At 41.7% G+C, this 15,973-nt stretch overlaps 1 protein-coding gene across 1 annotated transcript; it reads right to left on the reverse strand.

The window, feature by feature from the left end:
* Positions 1–1,354: 1,354 nt before the first annotated feature.
* Positions 1,355–15,773, reverse strand: LOC118796604 (zinc transporter 8-like). The gene is made up of 8 exons (XM_036555590.1): positions 15,555–15,773; positions 8,295–8,455; positions 7,445–7,591; positions 5,815–5,968; positions 5,388–5,631; positions 4,219–4,324; positions 3,679–3,813; positions 1,355–3,222 (listed from the first exon to the last, which is right to left on the reverse strand). Exons 1-8 carry the CDS (start codon positions 15,629–15,631, stop codon positions 3,077–3,079), a joined length of 1,170 nt encoding a protein of 389 aa, XP_036411483.1. The 5' UTR covers positions 15,632–15,773; the 3' UTR covers positions 1,355–3,076.
* Positions 15,774–15,973: the final 200 nt, after the last annotated feature.

A 15,973-nucleotide genomic window follows, 5' to 3' on the forward strand; every position in this document is an offset into this window, starting at 1 on the left:
GCTCACAGTAGAGGAAACGGGAAGTACATGATGACTCTGCAGGGGGATATCGTACACAGTGATCCAGCACTTTAATTAAAAAACTGACTTATCTACTTCAGGAGGCTGGGGCAAAGGTACACTTATCCTGCACATGTAGGCTCTCCGGGAGGCACTCTCAAAGAGTGTTAAGCTGCAGAGATCTCCCACCACAACAGGGCTTTGGCAGCGCATATCGCCACCCCGACCCCTTGTGCGGGAGGGAAATCGGGTTTTAAAAGGGGTCCAAATCTGAGATGGGGCAGTGTGGCATGTCTTCCGCATGAGGGACCGTTGTCTGATTCCACCCCCCCCCCCCCCCCCCCCTCCTGCGGTGCATTCCTAGGAGAATTACGGCGGCGATAACCGCGAGAACAGCAGCGAGAGGGATAAAGAGCTTAGCCCCGTTACCGAGGCACGGAGGGAGGGCTGAGCAGGAAGGCTTGGGAGGAAGGTTTACACGGGGGTCTGGAACCCGTAGCATGATCTGTCACATATACATTACCCTCACAATGCACAGAGCTGTCCTCCGGGAAGCTGCCTGGTCACCAGAGGGGCAGAGATCACCAGAGGAGGCAAAGGCTGAGAATCAGCCAAACTCCAGGCAGTCCAAATCTCATCGCAAATTCCCACATTGGCTCACTTCTAGCTTTGGTGTGGCTGTGCAGTCATTGTTTGCAGAGATGAAGGCCGAGTTTAGACAAATTCTCCATTGAGTAAAAATCTCATAGTTCTACAAAACTGCTATCATGAAGAAAACAGCAAATGATGAGCCAGTTCAACAGTTCAAAGCTGAGGCTTCTACCTGAAGCCATACATAAATGGAGTTACACACAAAGTTTGGAGATTTTTGTTAAAATGCCCCTTATCACTAACTCCTTTGGCTCTCCTAAATATTAATAAGAGCACTGGGAGGACAACCTGACATGCTTCACCTGCTAATGTGACAAATACAATCAATGATCTGGGCCTGCAAGCATCAGCTTCGTCACAGCCGTGGGTTCTCAATAACTTCCAGGGGCTCTGGGACAAGGTCTTATCAATCCAAGAGAATGAAAACTCATAGCTGCAGCAAGGTCAAAGACTGGCCCCAGGTCAGTGCGGGGAGAGGAGGGTTATTAAAGAGGATCAACGTGAGGCGTGAGACAATGAACCAACTGTAGGGCTGTTGCTTGGCAACACTTACACTGGTGCAGAGCATGGCCAGAAAGCAAATGGACTTGAGGAACTTCACACCACTTGCATTTAGTAATACAAATATGACCACAGTACTTTTATTAATGAGATCAACAGGAGAGTTTCAGACCTTACCTTACAATTTATAAAAGAGTGCCACAACATAACGCCTTGCCACAACATCCTTGGCCTTACTGAAATAATCAGAGCTGAGGACTCTACCATTAATGCCTCTTCCTTCAGATAGCTGGCCTCTGAAATTCAGATTGCACCCTTGAGCTGACCACACCACATCATTTCAGCATATCAATACTTACCAAAATGTAAGGCAGATTTAATCTTAATAATGAACAAGAAGATGCTATTTTTCTACTTCAAACATTGCATAACTGGACTCACAATATGGGCCACTTGAAGGACATAACCCTATGGTTCAGGAAGATGATTTTTTTCTCTTTCGGGGAATCAAATGTTATCTAATATAAACCTTATCTTGAGTATATTATGTAAGTATTGTATTGTGTGAGTGTATTGTGCAGGTATTGTATTGTGTGAGTGTATTGTGCAGGTATTGTATTGTGTGAGCTTATTGTGCAAGTATTGTACTGTGTGAGCATACTGTGCATGTATTGTGCTGTGCAAGTGCATTGTGCATAACTTCTGACTGGACAGTATGAGGCCCAGTCACGAATAGCTACAGATTCCAGATTTCCTCAAACTTGATGATGAATGCAGGAAGCTAAGAACAGGACACTCTGTGTCCATTACAGCTTTCCCTCTGAAATCAGACTTCAAGTTTCCATGATTCACAATGTTTTTTGAAAAAATTTAAGATTTTTGATGATTATTTTTTATCACATCAATAGCCAAATTCCCAAATGAAAAATACTATTTTTACGACACATTACTGTCAATATATTTTGTGTCTGCTTGGACAAACATGTGAAGTTGTTTATGGCAGCAAATACCAGTCACCAGTGATTTCTGGTAGAAGGTCTACTGACATTGCTAGCTTTGGTGGTAAATGACATTTAGCTAGTGAGATAGCGAGATGCAGTTCTTTCATTTGTAAAAGAGAAATGAACTCTTTCTCTTAATACCTGCATATGTCAGTTCTTCCTGAGAGTTAGCCCTTATGATTACCCTCCAGGTAATATACATGCTAGAATATAGGGTATATATTTAGAATATGGATCACAATAGATTGTACATATCCCAAACATATATAAAGTACTGTGAAGGAGTAGCCTTCATCTAAATAAAAATGCCTATGACTAATTGATTCATGTGGAGACAGCAGTATGTTTAATTCATACATTGAATTAATGTGTCTAAATGCATCTGGAGGATCCTAAACTCTTTCCACCTGTCATGTTATCAATAACATGTAATGCCATCAACTTCATTAGTTAATTGTTATTCAGTGTATGGGTGTGGGGCCAGCCATTGGATAACGAGCCAGACCCACTCAGTTAGTAATGTTTAAAAGCAAGTGTGTGGCTGCAACAAGGTAGCAAGTTGGCTGACCTGAGTAGTTGGGTTGGGTTTGCTTTGGGTTTTTGGCTTGACTGAGCACCTCTGTTTTGCACTTGCTTTTTAAGAAATAAAGTATTTGATTTTCGTAAAAACTTCTTGTCTTGTTGTTTTGTGTACAATGCATCAGCCAGCTCCATCACAAAGCGTATATGTGCTATGCATATACTGTAGAATACATTGTAAACTGTATTACAGAAAAGATCTAAAATATAGTTATAAATTTGTAAATAAGCAGTTATAATTTACATAGTTGTCATTTGGTGTATCATCTAACATCCACAATATATTCCCTATATTTTAGATGTCCCGGATTACTGAGCTAGCATTGCTTCTTCCTAACGCAGGGTTACTTCTTGGGGTCCTGGCACAAGGTGCACTCGGGCCTCTGATCGGACTGCTGCTCCACCTGGATGGTGACAGAGTGGAAGTTGAAGTTGGTGAGGCAGACCTGGGTGATCTCTCTCAGCACAGGCTGGGGCTCTGCTGTGTCATCTGCATGGAAACAAACACAGGTATGCTAACTCACTGTCCATGCCCCCCACCATCACAGAATGGGCACTCTATCCTACTACCATCACAGAACAGGTACCCCCCCACACACAGACTACAGAACAGGTACTCCAATCCCACATCATCACAGAGCAGGTACTCCTGCCCCCCCCCTTAATCACAGAACAGGTATTCCAATCCCCCACCATCATAAAACAGGCAATCCTTGCCTCCCCACCATCACAGAACAGTCACTCCCACCTCACACCATCACAGGACAGGTAATCCCCCCCCCCACCACACACACACACACACACACTACAGAACAGGTACTCCAATCCTCCAGCATCACAGAACAGGTAATCCCACCCCCCCTCCATCACAGAAGCACAACTATCAAGCACAACTCCAGCAAGCCTCCCTGGTTGAGGCCATATGCTAGACCCTGCTCCCTCCTACCTATGGCAACATGTGCAGACAGCACTGCCTGGTTCATGGTCAGGGCCCAGATGTGCAGATTGTGGACAGCCTTCACGCCCCTCACAGAAAGAATGCACTCTCTCACCTCTATGTACTTCACTCCAACGGGGGCTCCTACACAAAGGATTGTGGGATAGGCACAGTCAGAAAGAAGACGATGACAGCACTGAATTCCACAGCAAGAAGTACCTGCCAGATGTTTTTACACAGTCAAAGTTATTCCCTCTCAGGATGGCTAGCTGATATGGCTTTCGCTGGCAGTACACCACCTTGTGGTAATGAGATCAGTTCTTTGTTGCCGAACAGGGCTTTGTAAGTTTAATGCTACAGTTAAGGGAGGGTAATGTTTAACCCAGAGAGAGAGCAAAGGTTATTTTCAACCCAAAAGAGAGGACAAACATGAAGAACAAGCTATGCACAGGAAAATGGCGGTCAGCCTGTGGTTCTTGGTGGAGCTGAACCAGAAGACTGGTGTGCGTTGGGGAGCTGTGTTTGGAAAGGGAAAGAGCGGCTCCACACCTTCCATCAGAACCAGCACGATGTCTCGCATGATGGTGAACGTGGTACCCAGAACAAACACAGAGAAGAGGAACGTGCAGATTGGGTCAGCCATCTTATACTCGGGCTAAGGGAGAACCAGGAGAAAAGAGACATGTCTAAATACACGTGATTTCAATCCTGTCCACTCCTGGACCAGGATATACTCAGTACTGAGGGTTTTAGAGACTTGCATTAATTATTTATCTCCAAAGCTAGGAATAGAATGCAGCAATTGTACATGTAGGGCTTACAGTTTTTCTTTGTGGTAGTTTGTGCTTACTAATGACTACTAAAGTGTACATTGTTAGGCATGTCACATTTTGTGTGCAGATTGCAAACCAGGTAGGAACCCACACTGTTTGAATGTCTGTATCACTCAAAGTCTCTCAGCACACTACCTGGCTGCAGCTAGATCCCAGCCAAGGTGGAAGGTGCAATGCAAAGGCAGGCACGTCATTAGCTACCCCTAAAATTTAATGTAAACATGACATCCTGTTCATGTCGAAATTAGCTAATAAGGCACAAGGAAAAATGCGTCGACTTTGTATGACTGACACACGGCAATCAGGAGCTGGAGAGAACAACAGGAAGTGGTGTAAGACAAAACAAAGATGAAAGCACCCAGCGTGGGAGCCCCTCGAAACAACACTTCTAGCTATGTGTGACCAACAGAGTGAGATGACTTTCTCCAGGTTTCACATTCAGCCAAAATGCTGCCATGAGGCTTAATTGAATCTCACCTAGCTGCAGCACCGTGGCACAACGGGCTAATGAAGAGGCTAAAAACCTCTGACTGTACAATATAATACAATATCAATACCTATGCATTGTTAAGTAATTCACTTTGACACGGCACAGTACAGTTTGATACATTTCGATACAATATGATTCAACTTAACCTTTAAATTATTCTTTGCTTTTAAAGAAGTGTAGGGTATCTAAACATCTGTTCATTAATATGTCATTGAAATAACAGTCGGTGTTAAAAAATAACTAGGATTGTCACAAGCTCTCTAGTTTCATTGAAATTGCTGCAATGAAAAGCAACAGTATGGATCAATTTTCACATGCACTATTAAATCGATAAAACTGTTTCGAGTCCCACTCCCACCCTCCCAACCCCCACTCTATCAGGTGTGACCACTGACCTTGAAGAAGATGATGATGGCGCTGACCAGTACACTGATACTCTGCAGGAGGTCTCCCACCACGTGCACGAAGGCAGCCCTCACGCTGGCGTTGGCCTGGGTCTGGCCCCCACGCCCCTGCTCCGTCCCGCCCTCTTCACACACACGAGCATGACCGTTGCCCGGGCTATGGCTGTGGTTGCCGTGGGAGCCAAGTCCGCCGTGGCTGTGCCCATGTCCCGACTGGTGTAGGGTGAGGGCCATTCTACATGGAGAGAACACCTCAGTCTATCTTCCCGCTCAGAGAAGCACAGACATGAGTGATAGCGAGTATAATACACTAAGCCCATAGCCCTCTAGCAGGCATGCTCTACACCAACCAGAGAATGACACACACACACTCTGCAGCCCTAAAGTTACCATGACAGGTGGTGGTACAGTATCTCACATGATGTTGGCGATGACGGCGCAGCCTGAGGTGATGAGCATCACTGTGCCCTCAATGGTGTAGTCATCATCGATGAGTCTCTGGATGGCCAGGTACACCAGCACGCCCGTCACCAGCCAGATGGTGAACACAGACAGCAGCGCGCCCAGGATCTCTGAGCCAAGAGGAGAGCGGACAGACAGCAGAAAACACTCAGCCTTGCCGTGATACGCTACATCTTTCACCTTCTCCCTCCCACACCACCGCCCTCTCTTTTTAATGTCATGCTGAAATAAACAAAATTAATGAAATAATATAATAATGACGAGCAATTTCTTTTGTGTCCCCTGGTGAGCCTCCCCCTATTGCAGCCCCCCTTCACCCCCCCAAGTGCCTTTCATTTGGACCCCTGGAGTGTCCTCAGTATTAGTCCCAGGTAGACATGGAAGACTGGGTTATAACATGCAGACACGAACAGAGTACACTGAAGTGCAAACAGCAGACACTGACAAACAGAAGTAGTGCTTCAGACTGTCTGAGGGGTTTCAGGGTAGTCTGATCACAGCTGTGTTCTGTGGTTATGTGGTAGGGTTCAAAAGTGGATCTAAACTAGACTGGTTATTTATATCCCTAGAATGTTGGTGTTACTAACAAATGGAAAGGATAGACAGATAAATAAAAGAATATGGATGAAAAGAAGGAGAGAAAGTGAAAAAGAGATGAAGAAACAAAACAAATAGGTCAGCTGTAAAAGGAAGTAATCAAAAGAAGTGCAGATAAGTCACAAAAAGCAAAGGAAGCAAGAGTTTGAGCATGTCTGAGGAGTAATATGTTGGTGAGAAAAGGGTCATGAGTTCAAGTATCTATCAAGTAGTCTTGCAGCTTCTTCTAGATACCATAGTGAGTCTTTCAAAGATGATGAGATGCATGGTGGTTATTTGTTGCCAGAAAGAATAGATGGGGGTTCAGTGCCAGATGGAGTGGGTAAGTATAAACAGGTGAGGTTGCACACTGACTGCAGGTTGTGTGTCAGATATTCCCTTAAGGTTTAATTGGTGGACACCTTCACCCCAGACGATGATGGGAGAAATGAGAAACCCTTGAGCTGCAGAGAAGGAAAATCTAACAATTTCACCAGTCATACCAAGCTAATGATTGCTTATACAGCCCTCAGAACATCAAAATTGTACATAACACAGTGACCCAGCTTATACCTGTACTCAGGCGTGAGCAATGCTGCCAGAGCATCAGTGCTGTTTGAAGAGGGCTGAGGTGGACATGCACCGTGAACACCAGATTGAAGGTACAGTCCGAGCCCCTGCCTTCTGCATGGTTTGATTTTTTGACTGCTACATGAGCAAACATCGGTAACAGTTCTCTCTGCTCTTTTCTTTGTTTGATACCTTTTAACGCTTTTGTTTTTTGTTTTTTGGGATGAACATTTTTGGAATTTTGGCAATTGAAATTTTGCATTCAATTCAACAAACCCCTGCAGCTGAAAACATAGTAACAGAACTGTGTTTTTGCTGGGGTTGTTGAGGATGCCAGAGCGATTCCATGCCCCCCCCCTCTGAGGACAGCGTCCTCACCCCCTACCCCATGTGTTAAGTGGCACCTGGGGCCATGCAGTTGGTTCCTCCACCTTTCTCACCTGCTCGGTGCCAGCCGTAGTTGAGCCTGTGTGTGGCCGGCCTGGAGGAGAGCCAGAGGGAGCACAGGCTGATCAGGAAGCTGGTGAAGTCCACCAGCAGGTGGGCGGCGTCCGTCATCACTGCCAGACTGCCCGCAAAGTACCCACCTGTGCAAGACCACCACCTGCTGCATTAGCACATCCACATCTACAGCATTTCTATTATAGAAATATTCTATTGTATTACTGTTGATAGAACTGATGGTGCTCTTTTGAAGCACATTTCATTGGTTTCAAACAAGACTGCATTCTCTGCTATCTATGAACTATAAGACAAAACAGATTAGATACAGACCTGTTTCTGTGTTCTTCCAGGTTCTAAATCATTCCCCATCATTAAACACACCCCACTTACATTTATACACAAAGGAAAACTTTAAGTGTGTATGTTTTGGATGCCAGTATACTAGGGGTTGGGGTGGAGGGGGGTTTGTATTAAATCACACATACAGTAGACACATAAGATAAATACATGCATACTTCATAGATGGTGTTCAAGAAATGTTTCTTATGCCTTTGCTCAAGGCAATGTACTCCTTACAGTTAAAACAGCCAAAAGCAAACAACTTTACAATGTGTATTTGCATTTGATGCTATTGAGGAAGTTGTGTAGGGGGACAGAGTGCACAGATCATGACAATAGCAGGGTCAAAGGTAACAAAAGAAGAAGTGCAGGAAAAGGGTGGAAATTGCTGTGTCACCACAGAGCAAAAGCCCTCTTTCAGGGATGCTATCACGATTTCATCTCCCTAGTGGTTTTTTCTTTGCCTGTACAATGGGGATGGGGTGGAGGGCACGGTCGGGCACGCACCCAGGATCTCCCCAATCATGAAGACCATGCAGACGATGGAGACAACATAGAGGCGCTTTCTCGCCTGCACTTTCTCTCTCTCCCGGTCTTCAAGCGCTCGACTGTTGTCGTGGCAATGTTTGGCTCCACCATCTTTCTGCTCCAGGTCATTGGCTGGCACACTGCAATCGCCACCAGGGGGGGATAGAGAGGGAAGAGAGCATTAACACAGAACCAATTCATCTGTGCCAGGAAGACTGTCACTTTTTGACTTCTGGCTCTTAACAGTGTGGAAGCCTTGTGTTCACACAGAATGCAGCATTAGCATTTTTGCTAGTGTGTCCTGCATTGTCCTTTTTCACATTTAAACACTGGAGCAGAGGTATATGCAATATTAAGTGTATTGCACTGAAACATTCTCATTAATGCATTAGAGAAACATATTTATTCCATATCTTCATTCATCAGGTCCCCAGGGATCTCCTTCTGATGAAGAGGTTTTCAACATGATGGCAAAATACTGACATTAGCAAAACTAATCAGATATCATTTGACATTTGAAGTTCCAAACAAAGATTTTGGAGGAAAATTTATAGACAATACCTATGCCCTTAACAATCATAACAAATCTAGACAAACCAGTCCCATCCACAACAATAAAAAACATGTTTAGCATCTCCTTTCCATGTCAGCTGTTCATGGCATCCTCCTACACCCCACCTCCCCCTTCCTTTACCCTGTTTATGATGTCCACACAGGGGGTCAAGAAATGCTCAGGTGAGATCCCTTTATCGAACTCTGAGCCAAATAAAGTACCACCTTAACCACATCAAAACTTCACATTTTGATTGTATGCAAAGATATATCTATTGTATTATTAATAAAAAATGCAACTGCTCCTAGCTAATACTGGTCTAATGCTATTGCTCAGTCAACTTGTATGGATTCACTCTTGTGCCAGAAGTCGCTCTGGATAGGATCATCTGTTAAATGAATTTAATGTAACACAAATGTGCTCAGACAGCATCCTTGCATCTTTGTGTGTGTGTTCTGGAGTGAGGCATTGGTGGAGGGAATTATTTGTACAAATGGTGGTGTAAGGTATAGGTGAATGAATTCTGAGGATGTTACCTGAAGTGCATTCTGGGCATGATTCCAGGAAGAGGCAAATCCTCAGTGCTTTGCATTCAACACCTGCTACTGGCAAAGCCTGGGATGGGCCAACAACTGAAATGTCTAACCTAACCAATTGGCTGCAACGTTATAACCCAACTAAAATGTACAAATAACTGTCAGATCCTGCAGAAATAATGCATTATTACACGCTATTACAGTAGGGGTATTGCTGCAAGTGGGGCCAAAACTCTTTGTCCTCTTTTGGCTGCACTGAAACAGTATTTTTGACACTGCAGAATGTTTGTGTCTGTGATCTGTGTATTGATCTGTATACTGATGTCCAGAGCTGGTGGTACGAAGTGCATAAGTTGTACTGTATTTCACAGTTTGTGCCCGCTTCCTTATGGGTTATCTCATGTGAATGAAACTTTTTTTCTTGACAAAGGTTTTTGGTGTAAAAAAGCTGGAGGTTCCCGTAAGGGAAATCATATCACTCTCCATTGTGCTCACTGTATCAGTTTTCAGTGGGATATTACACTGTGAATCAGCAGAATATTTTCAGACAGGGACACAAAAATATGGCAAAATTATTGTAGAATACAGTCATATTTTGAGTAAATACCTTAACATAGCTAGCTCTCCTGTGCAATCTGTATGAATGCAACACATACAGAATGAGTGCTAACCTTGCTTTAACTGTTAGATGTCTTGTCTTAGATGTGAACAGTTGAGTCTCTAGCTGCTTTGTACCTGTCAACTTTTCAACTGAACTGTAATTCTTTGTCTTTCCGCTTTGAACAAAAAATCAAGTAAAGTTTGCTTTCTCATACTTGCACAACAACATGTATTCAGTGCTTGGTGAAATTCAAGAAAAGAAAGTGTTTGCAGGAAAGTGAAAGACTGTAACCCTGAATGTAATGCAGAATGTAAGTCTTACATAGGAGACATGGTCACAGTGCTTTGCCTCTGAATCCTGACTTTTCTGGTTTGAACATAGTTAAGCATTATATTTAGAACCAAAAGAAGAGAAATGACATGGCGTTGTGAGCTATCAATAGCCTATGAAAGGACTACAGTCACTAGAACTGTTTTGTAACTGCTGTAGGCAAATTACTAGTAGATCGCTCATTGGAAGGCTCTCTCCATGGCAAACATGACCCAGACAAGACAATTAAATTGAATTCCATCATGCTTTAAAATGTAATGATAAATGTGATCTATAGAGTCTATAAGACAATGAAATTGCAGCTTTTTGCTATTAGTCTCCCACCATTCAGCACCTCCCAACGACAACATGAAAAAATCTTGAACATATGTGTTCATATGTGTGAGTGTGTGTGTGTGTGTATGTGTGTGTACGTGAATAGAGAAATACATCAGCACTTCATGTATGACATTCGTTGTATTCATTGTATGACATTACTGTTGGCTTTCACTTGGCTTTCAATGTTCATAAACAGAACTCAACAAATAGGTTTTAGACAGTTGTTTCACTTTTATTTTTAGTTTTGATTAATAAGAGCATTATATTTCAATCTAAACACATGCATATTGGTCCACTTTACAGAGGGCTGTAGTTGAATGTCTTTGCTATGAAGTACCAGCACACAAACACACACAAAGAGTTTCTTTTCCTGCTAGAGCAGGACAGAAGTAGTATATTATTACACACAGTCTGCTATGAAGCTATGTCCTTACTGACAAGCAAACAAACTACTTTTATACATTTTATCAACTTAATTAGTGCAAAATGGGTCAACATTTTGGCAGCTAGCTGCAAAAAGGGGTGAAAAAATGAGTTGCTTCATAATGCTTATAATGTGTTGTAAAATTGGCAGTGCATTAAGAGGTATAATGGCCAGACCCTGCAGGATTATGCTTGTTACTTGCACTGACCAGGGATGATTTAATACGTTTTTCTTATGAACAGCTTTTGTGATAGGTATGAACATTGGTTTGCAGAATAAAGGATTCTTTAAAGTTTGTTCATTTGAATTTCCTGGGCAACCAAAACAGCCCCATGAACCAAACAAATTTTGGCTACTGCAAACAATGCTAAACGACCCAATGAAAATTTGTGTTTTTGAATATTCCTTTGGAAAAAAATACACGGCTTCTGTAAACCAATCAAATGTCATTGCTCATATTCAATATGCAAAGGGATTCTGTTCATTCACCACTCATTATGGAAATATTTGCATGCTTAATTTGGTGTACCTGATAATAGTTCTAAAATGGGAAGCCCCACATTTAAACATGCTGTATGGCTACCTTTCATTACAGGATCTGGCATGCATTTTCCCTATTAGGTCAAACAATTAAACAATACCTCCTCTTTGTAAACAACCAACGTGATTTAATGCAATTTGCATTTTGTAATAAAATGCCAGTGCTCAACATTTCACCTACCCTAACCCTTCCTGTAAAATGTTTTGCAATACATCTTACTATGCTATTGTTTCAACTTAGAAAGCTTTAGAGGAAGAGATAATATCAGCTATCAAATCCACAACACGCTCCAACAAGATCTCATTGTAATGGGTAACAATTGTTGTGATAGCTGATACATTTTCTAACACCACAGGAACATACCTTCTGGTAAATGTGTTCTTTTTGTATTAAACGGGGGCTGTATCACCCAGGGCAGTGACAGCAACAAAGACTATTCAGTTGTGGTTTCCTCATACCACTCTAAAGGCATTCTGGTCAAAATTACTCGAGAAGTGACGTGATTGGCTAACTCTTCAGCAATGTAACCTGTATTGTCAGCAAGGTTTTGAATCATGTACAATTTCCTGTATTCAAGGATAGATTGGAGGTATTTTCCAAGATATATCCACAATTTATTGAAATCTGACAATTTGATTAATGAAATTAACTATTCAAGAAACACCAATCAAAATCAACAATTTGATCTATCAATCAATTAATCACCTTTTCTATGTTAGAATGTTCTTTTAAAGTTGCAGAGGCTGTGTATATTCTACCGCAGTAACAGAGCTATAAGCTCTCCAGTTGGTACTGCTGAACTCCCAGATTTCATATCCTACCAATATCTGAAGTTACTCAGAGTGTGGCTGCTCAGTTTGTGTTCAGTCTCCCCAGATATGCCCATGTCTCACCTCTCCTGGACTCAAATTGTACTAAATTCAAAACCTTGAAGCTTGGCACTCATGAGTATGGCTCCTCCCTACCACTACTCCATCTGAAGACCCTATACCTTCATGAGCCTTGTGCGTGGCAACCTCTTGCCATCTGTTGGGCGACATGACCCAAATTTTCTTCCTTCCTGCAGTGGGTCCCCCCAGTGATGGAATGAGCTAACTCCATCAGTACCACAGACGTCCCCATGAGTTTCTAGCTCCTGTTCAAAACCTACCAGTTCAATCTGACCTGTCCTTGGTTCTCTGAACCAGGCTGAATCCTCTCCTTAGCTCCTGGTATCTCAACACACTACCCCCTCAGTTGAGTCAGATATATGATTATAGGTCATCATTAAGCACTAGTGTGATTGTAGGTTACTGTATGATGCTTTATGATGGTTCTTATTGCTCCTTGTTGTGTCCTACATCTACATTATGAGAAGGTAATATTTTCCTTCATAACTATGTCTAATCATGATTATATATGCACTCACACTGCCTTATGTTGTATGCTAACACATTAGCAATATTGCTGAGCTTGACATTTCATCACTGATATGCTACATGCTGGTTTGAGCTTGTTCTTGATGTTCTTATTATATGAATTGTCTGTATCTTGCATGATGACCTATTAGGTGGCTCCCCATAAGTGTGTCTGCTGGATAAATAGATGAATAATGATAACAAATGAGCATTTGTTGCCCATGATGCAAATGCTCATGATAAATGTTGCTAACATTATGTGTGGTAAAGGACATCCTCTGCTTCAACCATACAATGCATAGTGAAAATTCAGCTGACTTTTTACGTGATTAATGTAAGATCACATCTTTTTTTACCACATTGGATCCATTTTAGATGAAAACAAAACTCCTTTGGAACCAGAAATGTTTTGTCACTGGTAACATTCTTTTAAAGAGGCATCAGCTCCAAAAACATGACGCGGAGTGGAATACTAATGTGATAGGAACATTTTATCCATTGGAGATTGTTGCACTTTTATATTATACAGCAATACCCTAAAAATATGGGATTGGGGCATATGGGATATGCTAAAAGCTGCCTGAGAAGACAGTGAGCCCAGGGGATGTTAATATGTCTCAATAATAATAATGTCTTAATAATAAGTTATCTTAGTCACTCAGCACGTGGAAATATTTCTTTCAGAGGCAACAAAAATTGTGCTTTTATTTATTTATTTAGCTTTCAGAGTAGATGTTTTCACAGAAACCCTTTGCAAGGTAATGCCCTGATGAGAAAGTCCTTACCTACAATCTGAAACACCCTATGTAAAGACACCATCACATTGACACTTAAGCTGTTCATTTCATGCAAATAGTGGTCAAACAAGACAACCAGCATGTCACTGGGAGATGCACTTCTGAAACTGCAACCAGACACTAGCTGTTAATTTATTCAGTCCCTATTTAGAATGTAGAGTATTTAGAATGTATCCAAAGAAAAATTATGAATCATGTGGGCCCCCATATAGAAGACTGTCCATGTCATAGCAGGCTTGCTAAACCATAGGTCTGTCTGCCTAATCACACTTATGCCCAGTGCACAAACTAGTGTTAACACTGATTTATATAATGGCAGTTTTTCAGAAAATCACCTTTAATTCAGCTCATTGCCATAGGACATGGTGCAAGTCAGATACTTCCAACTGACAATAATGCCTTTGTGAGCACCAATGGGCCAACACAACCTGTTCCCACTGTTTGTGCTGGATGAGCCATAGTAAATTTACATTTTTATGCATCTATGTGACAGTTTGACACTCAGTTATTCATAACCATAATATTTGGACTTGTTTTGTTGTATTATTGCTTTATCCAACATAAATAATTGAAGGATACCATTGGGTTTCTCAACAGAGCCACTCAACCTGCCCAGTGCCTGTACATCAGAGCTTAAACCAGATTTAACCAAATGTGATGAACACATTATGTTATATGCTTGTTCGTGAACAGAAAGATAAACTACTTGGAATGACTGGTTAGTACTCACTTTCAAGGACAATTCATATTTTTAAGTTGCCAAATAATTATAATATGCAAAAGCTCTGTAATTCTTTTGACTTCTGACTCCTGAAATATTGTTAAAATACACATTTACAGGCAAAGTTTTTATATTTTTGCATACTATTATATATTTACTCTGCTATATAGGCAAAGTTTACATTGTTTCATAACGTGAGATTATTTTTGCTGGTGAAAAAGTAACTACAGTGAATTATTCATAGAAATCAATCAATGAACCCCTTCTCATGTGAAAATAAACCCTGATTTGCAGTTAGTTGTCAGACCAAAAAAATTCAAATATATATGGAGACAACCATCAGTCCAACCCTGTATATTTTGAACTGAGCAAGGCTGAGAACATTTTTTACATTAGATGTTACCGTTTCATTTAAAGATGAGCAGAGATTTGTGTAGTTATTTCGCCACAAAGATCATTCCGTGGTGCCCAGAGCAGTTAGCTGTCACGTGATTCTGGGGTTCGTAGGAGATGACAGCGGCGATTCCCCTTGATTTCATACTGAGTTCACTGGAGCCAAGGCTCATTCTGCACACTGCTAATATGTTGAAAGACCGTGTGTAAAAACCTTGTGCAATAACATTCGGACGTTCTGCTGTTAGAACATGACGACCAATGTGACTGAACCCATATACACCGCAAAGTTTCACATCACCACTGTCTGTGGAGTTAGGGAAGCACTCAAATAACTTAAAAGTGCACAACGTTCAAACGATGCTGGAATCTATATATAGCTATGTAACAATACAAGTTATTCACTGGACCACTTAAAAGACCAAAAAAATAATAACAATTATTTTAAAACGCACAAACTTCAGTTTTCATCAGAAAGTTCGAAAACATCTTGTTTCAGTTCATTGACGTTAACTGTGGTCGTGGTTCGCATTATTGTTAGGTAAGGCATTTTCAGTTAGCCTCTTTTAACTGTTAAACTACCAGATCAAACGAGCAAACAGATATTATTAGAAATAGACATGTTTACCTTCCCATGGTGATGGTGTACAGACTGGCTCCTTTCTCAGGGACCAAATGAGTTTTTTCTGGATCCTTTCTGAACATGGTGAGGAAGCTCGTCCTGGTTTTATTTTCTAACAAGTTTGAATTAATTTGAATTCTACTTACGTCCGTTAAGCTATTGCATCTTCAAGGCTTGAGTAATTTAACAAATGAAGTGACCAAGCACTGAATCTTGAAGCCTTGTGACTCGGGACCGTGTGCAAATTTTTAGACCGCTTGCAGCACCTTTTCAAAGAGGCAGGGCATTTGGGAAGGAGGGCGTGCGCAAGCGGGAAATTGATTCGAGGCCACGAATTACTATCAACAGACTACATCGAACACAACTTTAGGACAGTGAATATTTTAAACCGCGTACCCGTATTCCTTGTATTTAGACACGTAGGT

The sequence above is a fragment of the Megalops cyprinoides genome, chromosome 21 (assembly GCF_013368585.1).
Source record: "Megalops cyprinoides isolate fMegCyp1 chromosome 21, fMegCyp1.pri, whole genome shotgun sequence".
Classification (NCBI taxonomy): domain Eukaryota; kingdom Metazoa; phylum Chordata; class Actinopteri; order Elopiformes; family Megalopidae; genus Megalops; species Megalops cyprinoides.